Genomic DNA, 13,298 nt, shown 5'->3' with positions numbered 1-13,298 from the left:
GCAAGAGCCTGTTCAATGCTGTGTCCCTTGGCTCTGGAAGTGGGTGCTTGTTGGTCCCTTGTCAGGAGGAATAGGTGGAAGGAGGTCGGTCCTAGGGAGCTTGAAGGCACCTGTGTGCTGCAAAGAACCAGACCCTGCTGGCTGTGTTAATGCTGTTAGTTTAATGTTGACAGTTAATGAGGACGAGTCAGCTTGGAGAGGAGCACACGGTGTTTGTTGGTGTGGTCAGCCTTGCATCAGGCCCCATACCTTCCAGTCTAGAGTGACAGGGCACTGGGTAGAACACTTTTAGCTGCCGCTCAGTACAAGATCCAGGATGAGGCGGGACTATAGACAGAGTGAAGGTCAAGAGTGGTGGCCACTCCTGTGAGCTTAGGAAGGGGCCACCTGTCCCAAGAAGCCTGTAGTCTAAGCATCTGTCAGGGAGGCAAGCCTTCAGCTTACCCACAGCCTTTGAGACTCTTGTCTTTTGAGACATAAATCAGTCTTTCCATTGAAACACGAGAGTTTGGGACGGGTTTTTTAAAATGGGAATAGGATGGAGAAAGAGAACTAGGGGTGCACCAGTTGGCATAGTAAATATAGAGGCTAGCACTGTGAGAACCCCACTGGCAGTGATGGCCCAGGCTCTGGGAACAAACGGGGCCTCTGACCTCCCCAGACCCCTCATGTTCTGAAGTGTCAGAGCTGGGCCAAGCTGAGGGCGAAGTCCATATGTTCTCCCCATGTCGCCCGTGCCATGGAGGAGGCCAAGCTGGGACGTAGAGAGCGGCAGGACTCGGCTCTCCCTCCCACTTCAGCAGAACTGGTAGTTGTTAGGCTGCAGCAGGGGCTGGGCGATGTCCCCTGGCTCACAGCAGGCCAGGTGTTCACTGGAGCTCTCCTCTTCTGGCTCACTGCTGCTGCCACCGCTGCTGCCACCACCACTGTCACTGCCGCTGCTGCCACCGCTGCTTGGCAGGTTAGCATAGTCCTGGGGTGGGGAGAAGCCAGAAACAGCTGAAGTTTCCCAGACCCGGCCCAGCCTGCTCTAGCCAGCCAGGCATCTGCTCCATCCCTCTCACCTGGTCTCTCCTCTCCAGTCGGGCCTGCTCCTGGAGGAGGAAGCAGATCTGTTGGAAGGTGGGTCTTCTGGTAGGCTCCAGGTCCCAGCAGGACTGCATGATGCTGTATCTGGAAACAAGACAAGCGTTGCCCGTGTCAGCCTCCTCGGGCACATCCATCACCAGGGAGAGGTGAAGGACCCCAGCACTAGTCAAAAGTAAGTTTGAGGGCTAGAGATACGGCCCAGTGATACAGCACCTGTTAGCATGCTTGAGGCCGCTGGGGTTCAAAGCTAAGTAGAGAACCTCAATGCAATGAAGATGGAAACCTGGCTCTAGCACCTTGTACACAGAGACCAGGGCCATGCACTCTTCCAACAACTACCAAAACCCTAGAACCACCCACCCCTGGGTTGAGTGCCTTTGCGTACATGTTCTTCGGTGCAAATACAGGCTGGGCCATTTGGTATCCATCCTTCACCAGTTTGTAGAACTTGTTGTTCACTAGGATGCCGGGGTAGGGGTTCAGACCTGCAGAGTCCAAGATCACATAAGAGACCATACTTGCTTCCCACTTCCCCAGCCACACGCTTCTCAGGCAGAGTGTAAAGGGCAGAGGCGAGTGAAGGAAGGACCCAGGAAGTGTACATCAGCCAGAGGGTCTGAATTACACACAGGTGCTGCAGTACTGGTTCAAGAGCCCTCACCATCCCATTGCTCCTGCCAGCCCTTGCTCTGTCTTGGACACCGACATCTTTGAGTAGATTTCGTCCATGAGGTTCAAGACACCGATGGCATAGCCAAAGACGGGTCAGCCCTAGGCTGCACCTGAAAACAGGCTTAGCAGCTCACCAAGCGAGAAGATCTCCCAGAGGAGGATGCCGTAGGACCACACATCACTCTGAACTGTGTAGACGCAGTCAAAGATGCTCTCTGGGGCCATCCACTTTACAGGCAGGCGGGCCTGACAAGACAGTACCATGTCAGTCAAGGGCTCTCCACAGCCTGCCCAACCAATCTCAATCTCTCTCTCTCTCTCTCTCTCTCTCTCTCTCTCTCTCTCTCTCTCTCTCTCTCTCTCTCTCTCTCTCCCTCCCTCTCTCTCTCTCTCTCTCGGCACTCACATTGCCCTTGACAACATAGTTGGAGTCATTCATGATGTCCCTAGCCAGTCCAAAGTCCCCAATCTTGGCCACATGTCCGCTGGTCAACAGCACGTTTCGAGCTGCTACGTCCCGGTGGATGCACTGAAGAAAGCGCAGAGAGATTATTAGTCAGTTTATCCTTCCCTGAGGCCTGAGGACCAGAGGAGGAGCAGGAGGTCTTGGGTCTCTGTTGAAGTAGATGCAGGTTTTGGTAGTCTACTGTCTACTCCTGTCTAAACCTGTGCAGGCCTGAGGTCTGAGACGATTTGATGTGGACAATTTAACATTTAGAATTCTAGCCCCACAGCCCTGTTTCCAATGGCCCTCTGGCCCTTGGAGCCACAGGGCTGCTCCTGCCTCAGAGGCAATGAGTCCCTGTGCTGTGAGCAGCCTGTGGCCCACCTCATACACAACACCAACAGCTGCCACCTCCAAGTACACAATACCAGGTGCTTTCCCAAGCATTTGCATACACAACAACCCGTTAGACCCCTAAACAATTCCTGCAAATACCCAGTTTGCAGACACAGACCCTGAGGCTTACAGAACCTAAATTGTCATAGCAAAGAGAAGAGCCAGAAGTCACACCATTGCCCCTCTAGAGTGCTCTGAGGGTGGTGGTCTGAGCCCCAACATCCTTACAGCTCATCCAACAAGACTATGTTTTATGAGGAGAAGCAGCTGTTGTCTAGTTTGCTTGGCTGAGTGAAACCATTGTTAAGCCTGTTGGTGGCCACATAGAGAAACAGGCATACCAAGGCTGAGGCTAGACCTCCAGGAGTCTGCCCTGGGTACTGCTTCGTCCCGCTGCCTCCTGAGGCCCTCTGTACATTCCTCTATTCCTCCGTTCTTTCTCACTGGGCCTCCTCTTCCTCATTCCCACGACCAGTAGGAATTCAGCTTTTCCCCCACCCAGACTCACGTTTTTAGAAGCAAGGAAGGCCATGCCCTGAGCCACTTGGCTGGAGAAGTGGAGCAGGTCCCAGAGCTCCAGGGGCCGGCTGGCCTCTTTGTCCAGATCTGTAGAAGGCAAAGGCATCGGGGCAACCCTGTCACACCTTGCTGTTCCTCAGGCCCAGTTCCCGGCCCCTAGGCCCATTCACCCTTCTCTCCCCTCATCCCGGTACCTCCGCACCTTGCTTAAAGAAGGAGTCACTTGAAGAAGTCGAGACAGGCCTCATCTCCACGTAGGTGTCTACACCCTGACTGGAGAAGCCACTGTCCCTGGGTAGGAAAGAGAAGTGGGAAAGATCCCATCACTGCCTAGCCCAGGCATTGCCCTCCAGCTGCCTTGTGGATTCCCTTAGTCACTCAGCAGAGGGGAAGAAACCTAAAGGTCAGCTGAGCATCACTCTCTGATAAGGGAGGCCCTATGCTACATTCGACTTGAGCAATCACTGTGCCACGTTTAGCCTTCCCAGACACACCCTTTAGCCAGAGGCACCCCTTTCTGTCACTAGGCGGCTCTGCCTGCTCAAAGTTCTTCCTTGCTCCTAATGCCAGCATGCTCCTGGGATTTTCTTCTGATCTTCATCCTCAAAGGCAGGAAGACCGTTATCTCTAGCTGCCCCGCTGGGATGTGAGTCAGTCCCAGGCCCCTTCCCTGATCTCTCTGCACAGCATTGCACAAGTTAGCCTCTCGTTCAAAGTTCCTCGAGGAGGGTGGCACTGACTGCCAAGCCTGAGAACCTGAGCTCAATCCCAGGGGGTCGTCGCGTGGAAAGAGAGAGGCCCAGCTTATCCACGTGCATTACAGATAAATAAGTGCAAAATCAAAAAGTTTAAAATCGCACAAGAAGGGGGCTGGAGAGATGCCTCAGCAGGTGAGAGTACTTGCTACTCATTCAGAGGGAACTGGGTTTGGCTCCCAGCACCCACATGGTGGCTCACACCTTTAACCCCAGTCCTAGGGTAGCAGACACCATCTTTTGGCCCATTGTGAGCAGCAGGAACACAGGTACACACAGACACACACTCATACATGCTTTTTTTTTTTTTTTAAATCGCTTGGAAAGGTTTGAATATTCCCCATGACCAGAGCAGTCAACTCACAGCCTTAAATTTGCCCAGATCTAGAGCAGAACTTAAATTGGCTCAGGGCATCTAAGCCCCAGAGAGTCTCATGTCCCTGTAGGTTTGGGTAGACAGGCAACACCCAGAAATACCCAGACACTTGCTATGGTGACAGGCCACCTGGAGAAGCACAGTCCTACCCCAACAGCCACTACTGCTGCGGGTCAGCCAGACAGGCCTGGTTTGTCAGCAGCTGCTCAGCAGCTGCTCAACACCTAAACTCTGTCCATGTCCTGAGGCTTCCAGGAGGAGAAACTAGGATCTCCCATTAGTGTCCATGGAATAGTCACCATCTCTTTGTTCTGGAAGCCATACTTCTTTAGTAGCATAACTTGGGATCCATAGGTCGAACCTGTTGCTTTGCCTGTCTATGCACTTAGAGAAGGGAGCCAAGCCACCTCTTCTACCTTTAGCTCCCCAAGTCTCAGCAGCTGTCAATACCTACACTATAAGGACAGTGTACACTTTCCTGGTTCTGAGTGCAGCCTGATCCCAGCACTAGGGCACAAGCTACCATGACCCAATATTGAAACTCCAATTTAAAACAGCAGGCTTAGTTCAGGTTCCCCCTCTGCCCGATTCATGGGCAACAAGAAACTTGTTTCTTCCCCTCTCTGCTTCCCCATATGGCTTTATCCATAGCCTCTGGTGGCTTCCAGGAATCCCAGAACAGCAGAAGACCCTGAAGGGTTAAACACTCTGTTGTCTGAACTGGAACTGAGGCCCGAGTGCACTAGGAACCTCGCCACAGGCCAGGATGTTCCACTACCTCCATCCAACAACTAATAAACTCTGTTCTCACTTCCCCTCGGAGGTGTAGAGACACATCAGCCACTCCTCACTGGAATATGTGTCCTGTGGCCCCCGCAGACATACTGTGGGACAACCAGCATTTCCTCCAAGTCCTCCAACCTCTGGCTAGGGATCCAAGTTTGGGCCTGGGAAAATCTTTCCACATGTGAAGGTCATGTGTCCATGAACCCATCTCTCAACTTTGAGCCTCCCATCTTTGTCCTTCACATTCCTGGAACATGGTAGGTATGCAGATATTTATGGAATGATGGAAAAGTGTGGTAAGAAAGCCTTAGAGCCTGGGGGTAGGTATTCTTCATAGCCCAGACTGGGGACGGGGCTTCCCATCCTGGCTCCTCTCTATCCTGTCCTATGCCAGCGAGCTACCTGCGCACATATTTCTTCTCCAGGTGGATGTTCTTGTAGCTGGAGTCTCCCTCGGAGTCCTGACCAGGACTCAGGCTGGGTCCTAGCATAGCCTCGGCCTTCCTTCGGAGAAAGTTGAGTAGGTCTCCATAGCAGCAGTATTCAGTGATGACCAGGACAGGTCCTAAGGCAGCCAGAAGTGAGGGTGAGTGAGGTTCACCACAAGGCCCCACTGCCCACGTGAACAGGGGTCTTTGGCCTGGGGACCAGTATGCCTGAGTTCTAATTTTGCAAAAGCCAATGACAACTTACAAAGCTTTCTAAAGAGGAATTTAGGCTAGCCTAGTGTGACTGTGCTTGAGGCTAAGACAAGAAGATCTCAAGGTTAAGGCCAGCCTGGGCTACATAGGAAATTCCAGGCCAGCCTGGGCTACATAGGAAATTCCAGGCCAGCCTGGGCTACATAGAAAATTCCAAACCAGCCTGGATTAAAATGAGGCTGTCTCTCCAAAAAGGGAAAAAAAGAAAATTTTACCTCAAAAAAATCTTTCTTCAGAGGAGGCCCCATGGCAGTTCATTATAGGACAAAGCCACTTCATAATGAAGAATAAGGGATGACTTATAGTCTTGGTGCATGTAAGTGTGGGGTAGGGGCTTCTTAAAAGCTGGATTTGGGGTTTCACGCTAAATTCCCTGTAAGTGGGCTCAGGGGGCTACACATGGATATCTGCCTCAGCCATGAGCAGCTCTTGCTCTGTCTGAGTCCAGGCTGGGAGTAGCAGAGATTTGGAGACAGGGATCCTGCAGACACTTAGAGCAAATGAGAAGGGGAACTTGGAGCCAGATGTCCAGGGACCCTTGAATGCTCAAGACCATGAGTCCCCCCACCCCCACCCCCACCCCCACCCCCACCCCACTCCCATCCAGCTCTTACCTCCGTGAGTACAGGCTCCCAAGAGGTTGACTATATTCTCGTGCTGTCCCAGGTGACTCATGATCTTCAGCTCTGACATCAGGGCCTCCTTCTCATCAGCATGAGCCGTGGCTGGGAGATGGGACCAAAGTCAGAGCAAACGGGGTGGGGCCACCCAGAGACCCAAAAAGAGGAATGAGAAATGCAGGCGTGCAAATGAGGAGGAGGGAAGGAGGGAAAGAGGGAGAGCAGATCCCAATGGGTTAGACATACGGGAAGCACCTCTTGTGACAGCAGAGCCAGACTATTTGCAGCAGGTACCACTTCCCATCCCCCCATCCCCTCTGCATCTCCCCCACTCACACTTTAGCATCTTCACAGCCACCTTCAGCACTGCATCTTCTTTGCCCAGACCAAAGGCTGTAGCCTCCACCACCTTCCCAAAGGCACCGGCTCCTAGAGTCTTACCTATCACACACACATGGGCTCCTTAGGTTCCTAAGTCTCACAGGGTCCCTGTAGGCCCCATATGCCCTATGATGGGAGATCACAGAGAGCTAAGCGCTCTCGCTCTCTCTCTCTCTCTCTCTCTCTCTCTCTCTCTCTCTCTCTCTCTCACCAAACTGCAGGTTGTTCCGAGGGAACTCCCACTTCTCATTGTAGGGCAACTGAGTAGGGTCAATGAAGGTGTAGCTATTGCCTTCGTATCTCTCGATGATCTTCCAGCGCACCTGGTACTTCGGCTTCTGCAGGAGGAAAGGGAGGCGTGGGGCTGAGGGTCTAGCAGCCCGACTTTGCACCTCACCTCCCAGGAGCATGGGAGGACAATCCAGAAGCTTGTCAGCCTACTATGTGCTGAGAGGGACCATGGCATCTTGTGGACAGAGCATCCAAAACTAGTCTGTGCTTGATTCTGCCTTTACTATGTGACCTTCCCTCCTTCGTCAAGGCTCAGACTCATTTAAAACTGTTCACTCAAAGACTCAGATGATTCCCAAAGTTCTCCCTTGATGACTCTGTATTTGACATTTCCTGGGCCAAGGTGGAGGAGGGTAGAAGTTGAGAACTATCCACTCATTATTCATGGACCTGTCCACTTGCTCACCCAAAGAGTTTATGTTCCCATTTCTGTTTTGGGTGCTAGGGATTGGGCCAGGATCTTATATATGTGTAAGAACATACTATACAACTAAGCTATTCTCCAGCCCTGCTTTCTTTTTCAATTCTAGTGAAGTATACAAAACAGATAATGTACCATCCCAAACATTTCAAGCATATACCTCGGTGGTATTGAGTTTATTAGTAATGATAGGAAACCAATATCTAGAACTCTTCTGACCTTGTAGAAACAAGCTCTGCTGTGGCCAGTGGAGAGCACTCCCCTACTCCCCCCTCCCCCCGCTCTTTCTAGCCACTGGAAGGCATGAATTTATTTTACTGTTCTGAGTATTTCGTATCAACAGTCACGTGACATCTTTTGGGACCGCCTCCTTTCGCTGAGCATCATCTCATCATCTCAACTACACTGAAGTCAAACTTTGCTCTCTTCTCCAGGCTGAACAATACAGCCTCCCAGACATTTTACTGAGCACGTATTTCTTTCTTTCTTTTTTTTTTTTTGTTTGTTTGTTTTTGTTTTTTCGAGACAGGGTTTTTCTCTGTGTAGCCTTGGCTGTCCTGGAACTTACTCTGTAGACCAGGCTGACCTCGAACTCAGAAATCTGCCTGCCTCTTGAGCATGTATTTCTATCATCATGCATGATCAACTCCTTGATTGGCCCTGTGGGGCTGGCATTTGAATGGCTAAAAGAGACATTCAACTTAAATAAATAAATAGGGAACAGTCAGATAATGCCTCAAAAGACGTGCAAATAAAGTCGGGTCTGCTATTGGAGTGTCTGTATGCTTTCTGATTGACATTGAGGCTACAGGTTGAAGCCACATCTGGTACTGTAATTTTGGTCAAAAGCTCCTGGCTAGGGAGGGTACTAGCCTTAGTGGGGACTGTCCAGCTGCTGTTTTGCTAAATGGATACAGTAGTGCCTGTCAACTAACTTTCTAAATAAGTCTGCCTGTCCCCATAGATAGTGCTGTTCTCGGCTTTCCTTGGAGAAGCTGCTGTTTGCAACTGTCAGCAGTAACTGCAGAGACTCATGACTGACAAAGTGCTGAGAGTGAGCGACCAGTGAACACTGGGCCATAAAGGAGACAGCCAGCTGCATCGCTCTGGGGCTCAGGGGACACCATAGAAAAGAATACAAGAGCTGGCATCGTCTGGAGGGTTAGGCACTACTGTCAGCCGGGCGTGATGTGCCTGCTGCGCTGAACTCACAGCAGCTGTGGGTACCTGCCTAAGATCCTGACAGGATCAGTCTTATCAACATCCCGTCGTGGAGGAGGGAGAGGCTCACAAGTGCTCCCCACCCTGAATATCTGCAGGCAGTTAGTGATTACTGGTGGTGGGAGAGATGTTTTCTTCAATTGTATAGCTTAATCTCTATAAATAACTCACCTACACTTCTGCAAGCAACCCTAATGATAGATATTAGAACATATGCATGCATACATACAAGCACACAAACACACAAATATATACACATACATACATACATACATACATACATACATACATACACCTGCGAGCAAGCACACACATATTCACACACACATACACAAATTAAAGTGAAAGAGGAGTTTGGGGACAGAAAGGGGAACAGCAGATATGAGCGGGGGACGAGGGTAATGGGAGGTGAATGTGAACAATATCATCAATATACATTAGGTACATGTTTGAAGATGTCACAAGAAATTCATCATTATATATTATAGTATAGTATATAATCAATACATACTAACAAATGCTATTTTAATTTTTTATTATTTTATGTATATGGGTGTTTTTCCTGCATGTATAACTGTCGCACCACATGCATGCCTGTTATCCAACGGGGTCAGAAGAGAAGGTTGGATCCCCTAGAACTGGGCTTACAGATCATTTTGAATCAACCTGTGGTTGCTGGAAATTGAGCCTGGGTCCTCTAGAAGAGCAGTCAGTGCTCTTAACCTCTGAGTCATATTCCCAGCCCCAGAAACAAATGTTTTAAAACATTTGAAAAAAAAAATAAGGTCATGAAGCCTACGAAGCAGGGTGACAGGGCAGAGAATGGTATAAGAGAGTCCCTGAGGAGGCAGAAGTAAGTGTTCCAGGCATAGAGCCCACAGATGCTGGGCAGCCTTGAGATGGGTACGATCCTGACAAACTCGGGAAATAGGTAGGTGACCATGTGACTTAGTAAATAGAGGGGAGCCTCCAGGCAGGAAGGTCAGGAAGCCTCTAAGACAGGGGCTGTCTCCTAACTCTAGGAAGAAGGAAAGGTGCTGAGGAAGTGCCCTCCCACAAAGGGGGTGCCCTGCATATCACACATTCTGCTGTCTCCAGTTCCCTCTCAGGTTCTCAGTAGCAGAGGGAGTGAGTACTTCACCTTTCCCTGCCCCAGGGGCAACTGCATGAGGGCATCATGCCAAGAGCTGCCCTGAGAAGAACTGAGGGAAGGCCACATATATGGGACAGTGAAAGCTAGGCTGGGGTGGTGGAGGACACCAAGACTTTCAGTCCCCTGACCAACTTGTGTTCAGTCAGGCCTTGGGGACAGGGACTGGGCTGTGTCCAGCAACCAAGGTCCTTCCTTCAAGGGTGCTTAGCAAGAAGAGCTAAAGGATGCATGAGTTAGTGTTGGGGAGGAGGTAGCCTATTGCTGAAGTCTTACAGGCAGAGGAGAGTTTATGTAGCTACAAGGAAGACCTTCCAGCTGGAGCTTTAAGAGAGAAGACTGTAGTTAGACATAAGGAAGGACACCCAGTGGGCATGAAGACACACACTGGCATCCTTGGGAGATGGAAGCAGGAAGATCGGGTGTCTATGGCCAGCCTTAGCTACAGAGGGAGTTTGAGGCCATCCTCAAAGCTATAGGAGACCCAGTCCCCAAAACAAAACAAAACAAAACCAACCAACCAACCAACCAAACAAACAAACACAAAACACCACTTCTAGTAACAGCAACAATAAAGTAAGTGTATGTTATGGCTTGGGCAAAGTGGCTGAAGTGAGCTCTGGAGAGGAACTCCCTCCGGCTGGGTGACCCCTCCCGTCACTTCCATCTTCCATCTCCAGGAGTCTCTGTGGCTGCAACTGTTTTCCTTCTAGCCACTTCTGCTTCCCTTGTTCCTCTGCAGCTGGGCTGACTCAGCCCTCCCACCTCTGCTAGGACAATGTTGGAAGGGATGGTCTGAGGGGGAAGGGAGGTTCAGCTGGAAGCTCCCATGGCCGAATCCATGATTTGAGCACGGAGGCCCTGCCAACCTCAAGAATTCTTTCCGTCCCCGGTGACTCTGGGGTCCTGTCCTTGTGAAGGTAGAGTGGCCTGTGAGGTCCCTTCCTAGAAGGAGGGATGACTGGAATGCTTTGCTTTCTTGGGAGCTGGGCCTAGCTAAATCCTCACTGCAGATCAATTCACTGGTTGCTCATGCTAGCTCTAAGTTGAGGCTCTCCACTGATTCCTTGACAGAGATTGAAGAGGGCTTGGGAACATCAGACCTTGGCCACCCTCCCCATCAGGCCCTTGGTCTGTGGGGTAGGTATTGAGCCTGGGGATGGTAAAGACCTGGGCATTTCTCCTGGAAGCTCTCCAGACCCTCCTCCTTCAATTTAGGCCTGGGCCCAAAATCTGTTCAGTGGTTTCTTTCTGAGTCTACCCTTCCCTTCTCTCTACCCATCATCCTCCCTACCTTTTCCCTATCCCTGGGGCCAGCTGACTCGGGTCCTTTCCTCTTCCCCTGTGCCTTCCCCACTGTTGTGGTTTCTCTGGGGGACAGAAGGGGATGACTCAACTCAGCCCTTAGCAGAAACAACCCTTCCATAGACAGGCCATGTCTCACTCAGACCTGGGGATAAAGACAGGTGGGGCCAAGTCCCCTACCTACAAAGAGGTTGGCCAGAAGAGAGCTGCTAACTAGACTGCCTCTTTCAGGTCTTTCTTTCAGGAGCAACTCAGTCAATGGACATCCAAGGGTGAAGGAGAAAAGGCCAGCCTGAGGCTGCAGGTCCCCTGGCTTTGGGCTACATAAGAAGCAGGTAAGTTTCCTGGATGGGAAATGAGACGGTACCCAGGGTGATATATTCAGAAAATGGTGTTGTAGAGAGAGCTGAGGTGCCTTAGACCACCATGAGGTGAGGCCTGTCAGTCAAGGCAGAAAGAGCTCTGAGATCCTGGTGCTTATGGGGCACCAGAGACAGCTTTTAGTTCCGTATGAGGAAGGGTTTTGTGTTTCTCCAAGGACAGGTAGTCACGGTAGTGACTAAGCTATGTCTGAGTGGTTAAGTAGCAACCAGAAGCCACTTTGGTGTGTGGTCAAGGAGATACCAACTTCAGCCACACTCCCATCCCAATGTGTGTGCGCCAACTGGATCTGCAGACAACTTCCTCCTTGCAAGGAAGCCCACTGACTTTGACACCTTACCCCTTCCTTATACATGCAAGTTGGAGAATCTTGGTAACAGTCTGCCACCTTGAACTCCATTTTACAGATGGAGAAAGGAGCTTTAACATACCCACTGTCCTATGGTCCCATAGGCAGAGACAGGCAGAGACAGGCACATTTTAGACACACCCTCATTTTTATACCTTCTCCTGCCCCCAACAGGAAAGCTTAGGGTTATAATGTTAGGAGCTCCTTGGTGTCAGCCCATGTTGACACACAGAAAACTCCTACTAAAGAGCTCTAGTTGCATGACAGCCTGTCAGAATGAGCAACCATGAGCAGGGGCCATCCACATCTGGCTCCCTCAGGTTCCTGGCCCAGCTCTGCTGCCCAACTCACCTGCTTGTACTTGTACAAGAGCAGCAACAGCAGTAGCACCAGCAGAGACATGACAGACATACAGGCCACCACCACCGGAGTGAAGAGGGACTCATCGGGGAGCTGCTTGCTTTGTCCTGGAAGAGGGAGACAGAGGAGTGAACAGGTGGGGAGATGTGTATGTAGCCTCACCCCTCGGCCAGTACTCAGCCACTGCTTTCATGCAAACCCCAGTGAGAGGGCGTTATCACTCCCCCTTGTGGGCAGAAAGACCTTCTGGGGATTGAACCTAAATTCTCCTCGGCTTTCCTGTGGTTTCTCTTTGTATCCTTAAAAGCTCAGCAGCCTTCTGAGTCTGAGGGGCAGCTCAGGGACTCCAGGTCTCACCTTCCTGACCTCTAATCCTAGTTATCTTGATGGTGTAGAAAGGACACGGTTCATTTCTGTGCTCAGCTAGGAGCTCGGGTCCCTTAGTAGATGAGTGACAGTAAACTAGGACATCTCTGAACATGTCAGGTGTGTCATCCTTCCAAAATGAAGGAAGACAGGACTTTGCTGCTAGAAGAGTGAGGGGCAGTAGAGGCAATGCTTGGTACAGCAACAGCATTCCTCACAATGGCTGCTCCACCACTTAAAACAGCCACAATCAACAGTGACACAGAGCATTCACAGACAAAAGGGGCAACCAGTCTGGCAGCCAACTGCTCCAGGTTACTGACTGGAGGACATAATGGGCATGATCCCTTAGCCAAGCAGAAGCCAAGGGTCTGCCCTGTTCAGTTTGGATTGAGAGCCTCACCAAGGCCCTGACAAAATAGTTGCCTAATCCTAGCTGTTTAAGGGCCTGAATAGGCTGTGGGTTTCTGAGTGAGACCAAAAACAGATGCAAGCTCCATATCAGCACTGGGCAAGCCCTTGCACGGTGTCTCAGGATTGGGGAGGGGCAAGGAACAAGGAGGGAACTGGAGAGAGATGGAGAAGCATCCTCTCTAGCCCTGGACTTGCAATGAGCTGTATTTCTTCATCCAACTCCTCTCTCCCTCATACAAGGAGGAGCAGGAGCCAAAGGATCAGGTTCGGTGTCTCTCTGTTTCTCTGTCCTTTCTCAGT

At 50.8% G+C, this 13,298-nt stretch overlaps 1 protein-coding gene and 1 long non-coding RNA gene across 3 annotated transcripts in view; one reads left to right on the top strand and one right to left on the bottom strand.

The window, feature by feature from the left end:
* Positions 1-137: 137 nt before the first annotated feature.
* Positions 138-13,298, bottom strand: part of Csf1r (colony stimulating factor 1 receptor) — a 25,568-nt gene continuing 12,407 nt past the window's right edge. Inside the window, exons 11-22 of the mRNA NM_001037859.2 lie at positions 12,210-12,325; positions 6,952-7,078; positions 6,696-6,800; positions 6,354-6,464; positions 5,441-5,603; positions 3,324-3,412; positions 3,111-3,208; positions 2,168-2,290; positions 1,896-2,007; positions 1,475-1,574; positions 1,065-1,173; positions 138-973 (exon numbers count right to left, since the gene is read on the bottom strand). Coding sequence (NP_001032948.2) covers positions 797-973; positions 1,065-1,173; positions 1,475-1,574; positions 1,896-2,007; positions 2,168-2,290; positions 3,111-3,208; positions 3,324-3,412; positions 5,441-5,603; positions 6,354-6,464; positions 6,696-6,800; positions 6,952-7,078; positions 12,210-12,325 — 1,430 coding nt within the window. The 3' untranslated portion in view covers positions 138-796. The remainder of the gene's footprint in view (positions 974-1,064; positions 1,174-1,474; positions 1,575-1,895; positions 2,008-2,167; positions 2,291-3,110; positions 3,209-3,323; positions 3,413-5,440; positions 5,604-6,353; positions 6,465-6,695; positions 6,801-6,951; positions 7,079-12,209; positions 12,326-13,298) is intronic.
* Positions 3,970-12,216, top strand: Gm52352. Of its 2 annotated transcripts, none has more exons than XR_003952642.1 (3): positions 3,970-5,295; positions 11,360-11,463; positions 12,179-12,216. It is a non-coding gene; the product is annotated as a predicted gene, 52352 (long non-coding RNA). The 2 variants fall into 2 exon arrangements; XR_003952643.1 differs by lacking the exon at positions 3,970-5,295 and adding an exon at positions 9,081-10,743.

The sequence above is a fragment of the Mus musculus genome, chromosome 18 (genome assembly GCF_000001635.26).
Source record: "Mus musculus strain C57BL/6J chromosome 18, GRCm38.p6 C57BL/6J".
Lineage (NCBI taxonomy): Eukaryota > Metazoa > Chordata > Mammalia > Rodentia > Muridae > Mus > Mus musculus.
Note: the sequence above shows the minus strand (reverse complement) of the source record. Positions and strands in the feature narration are given on the sequence as shown.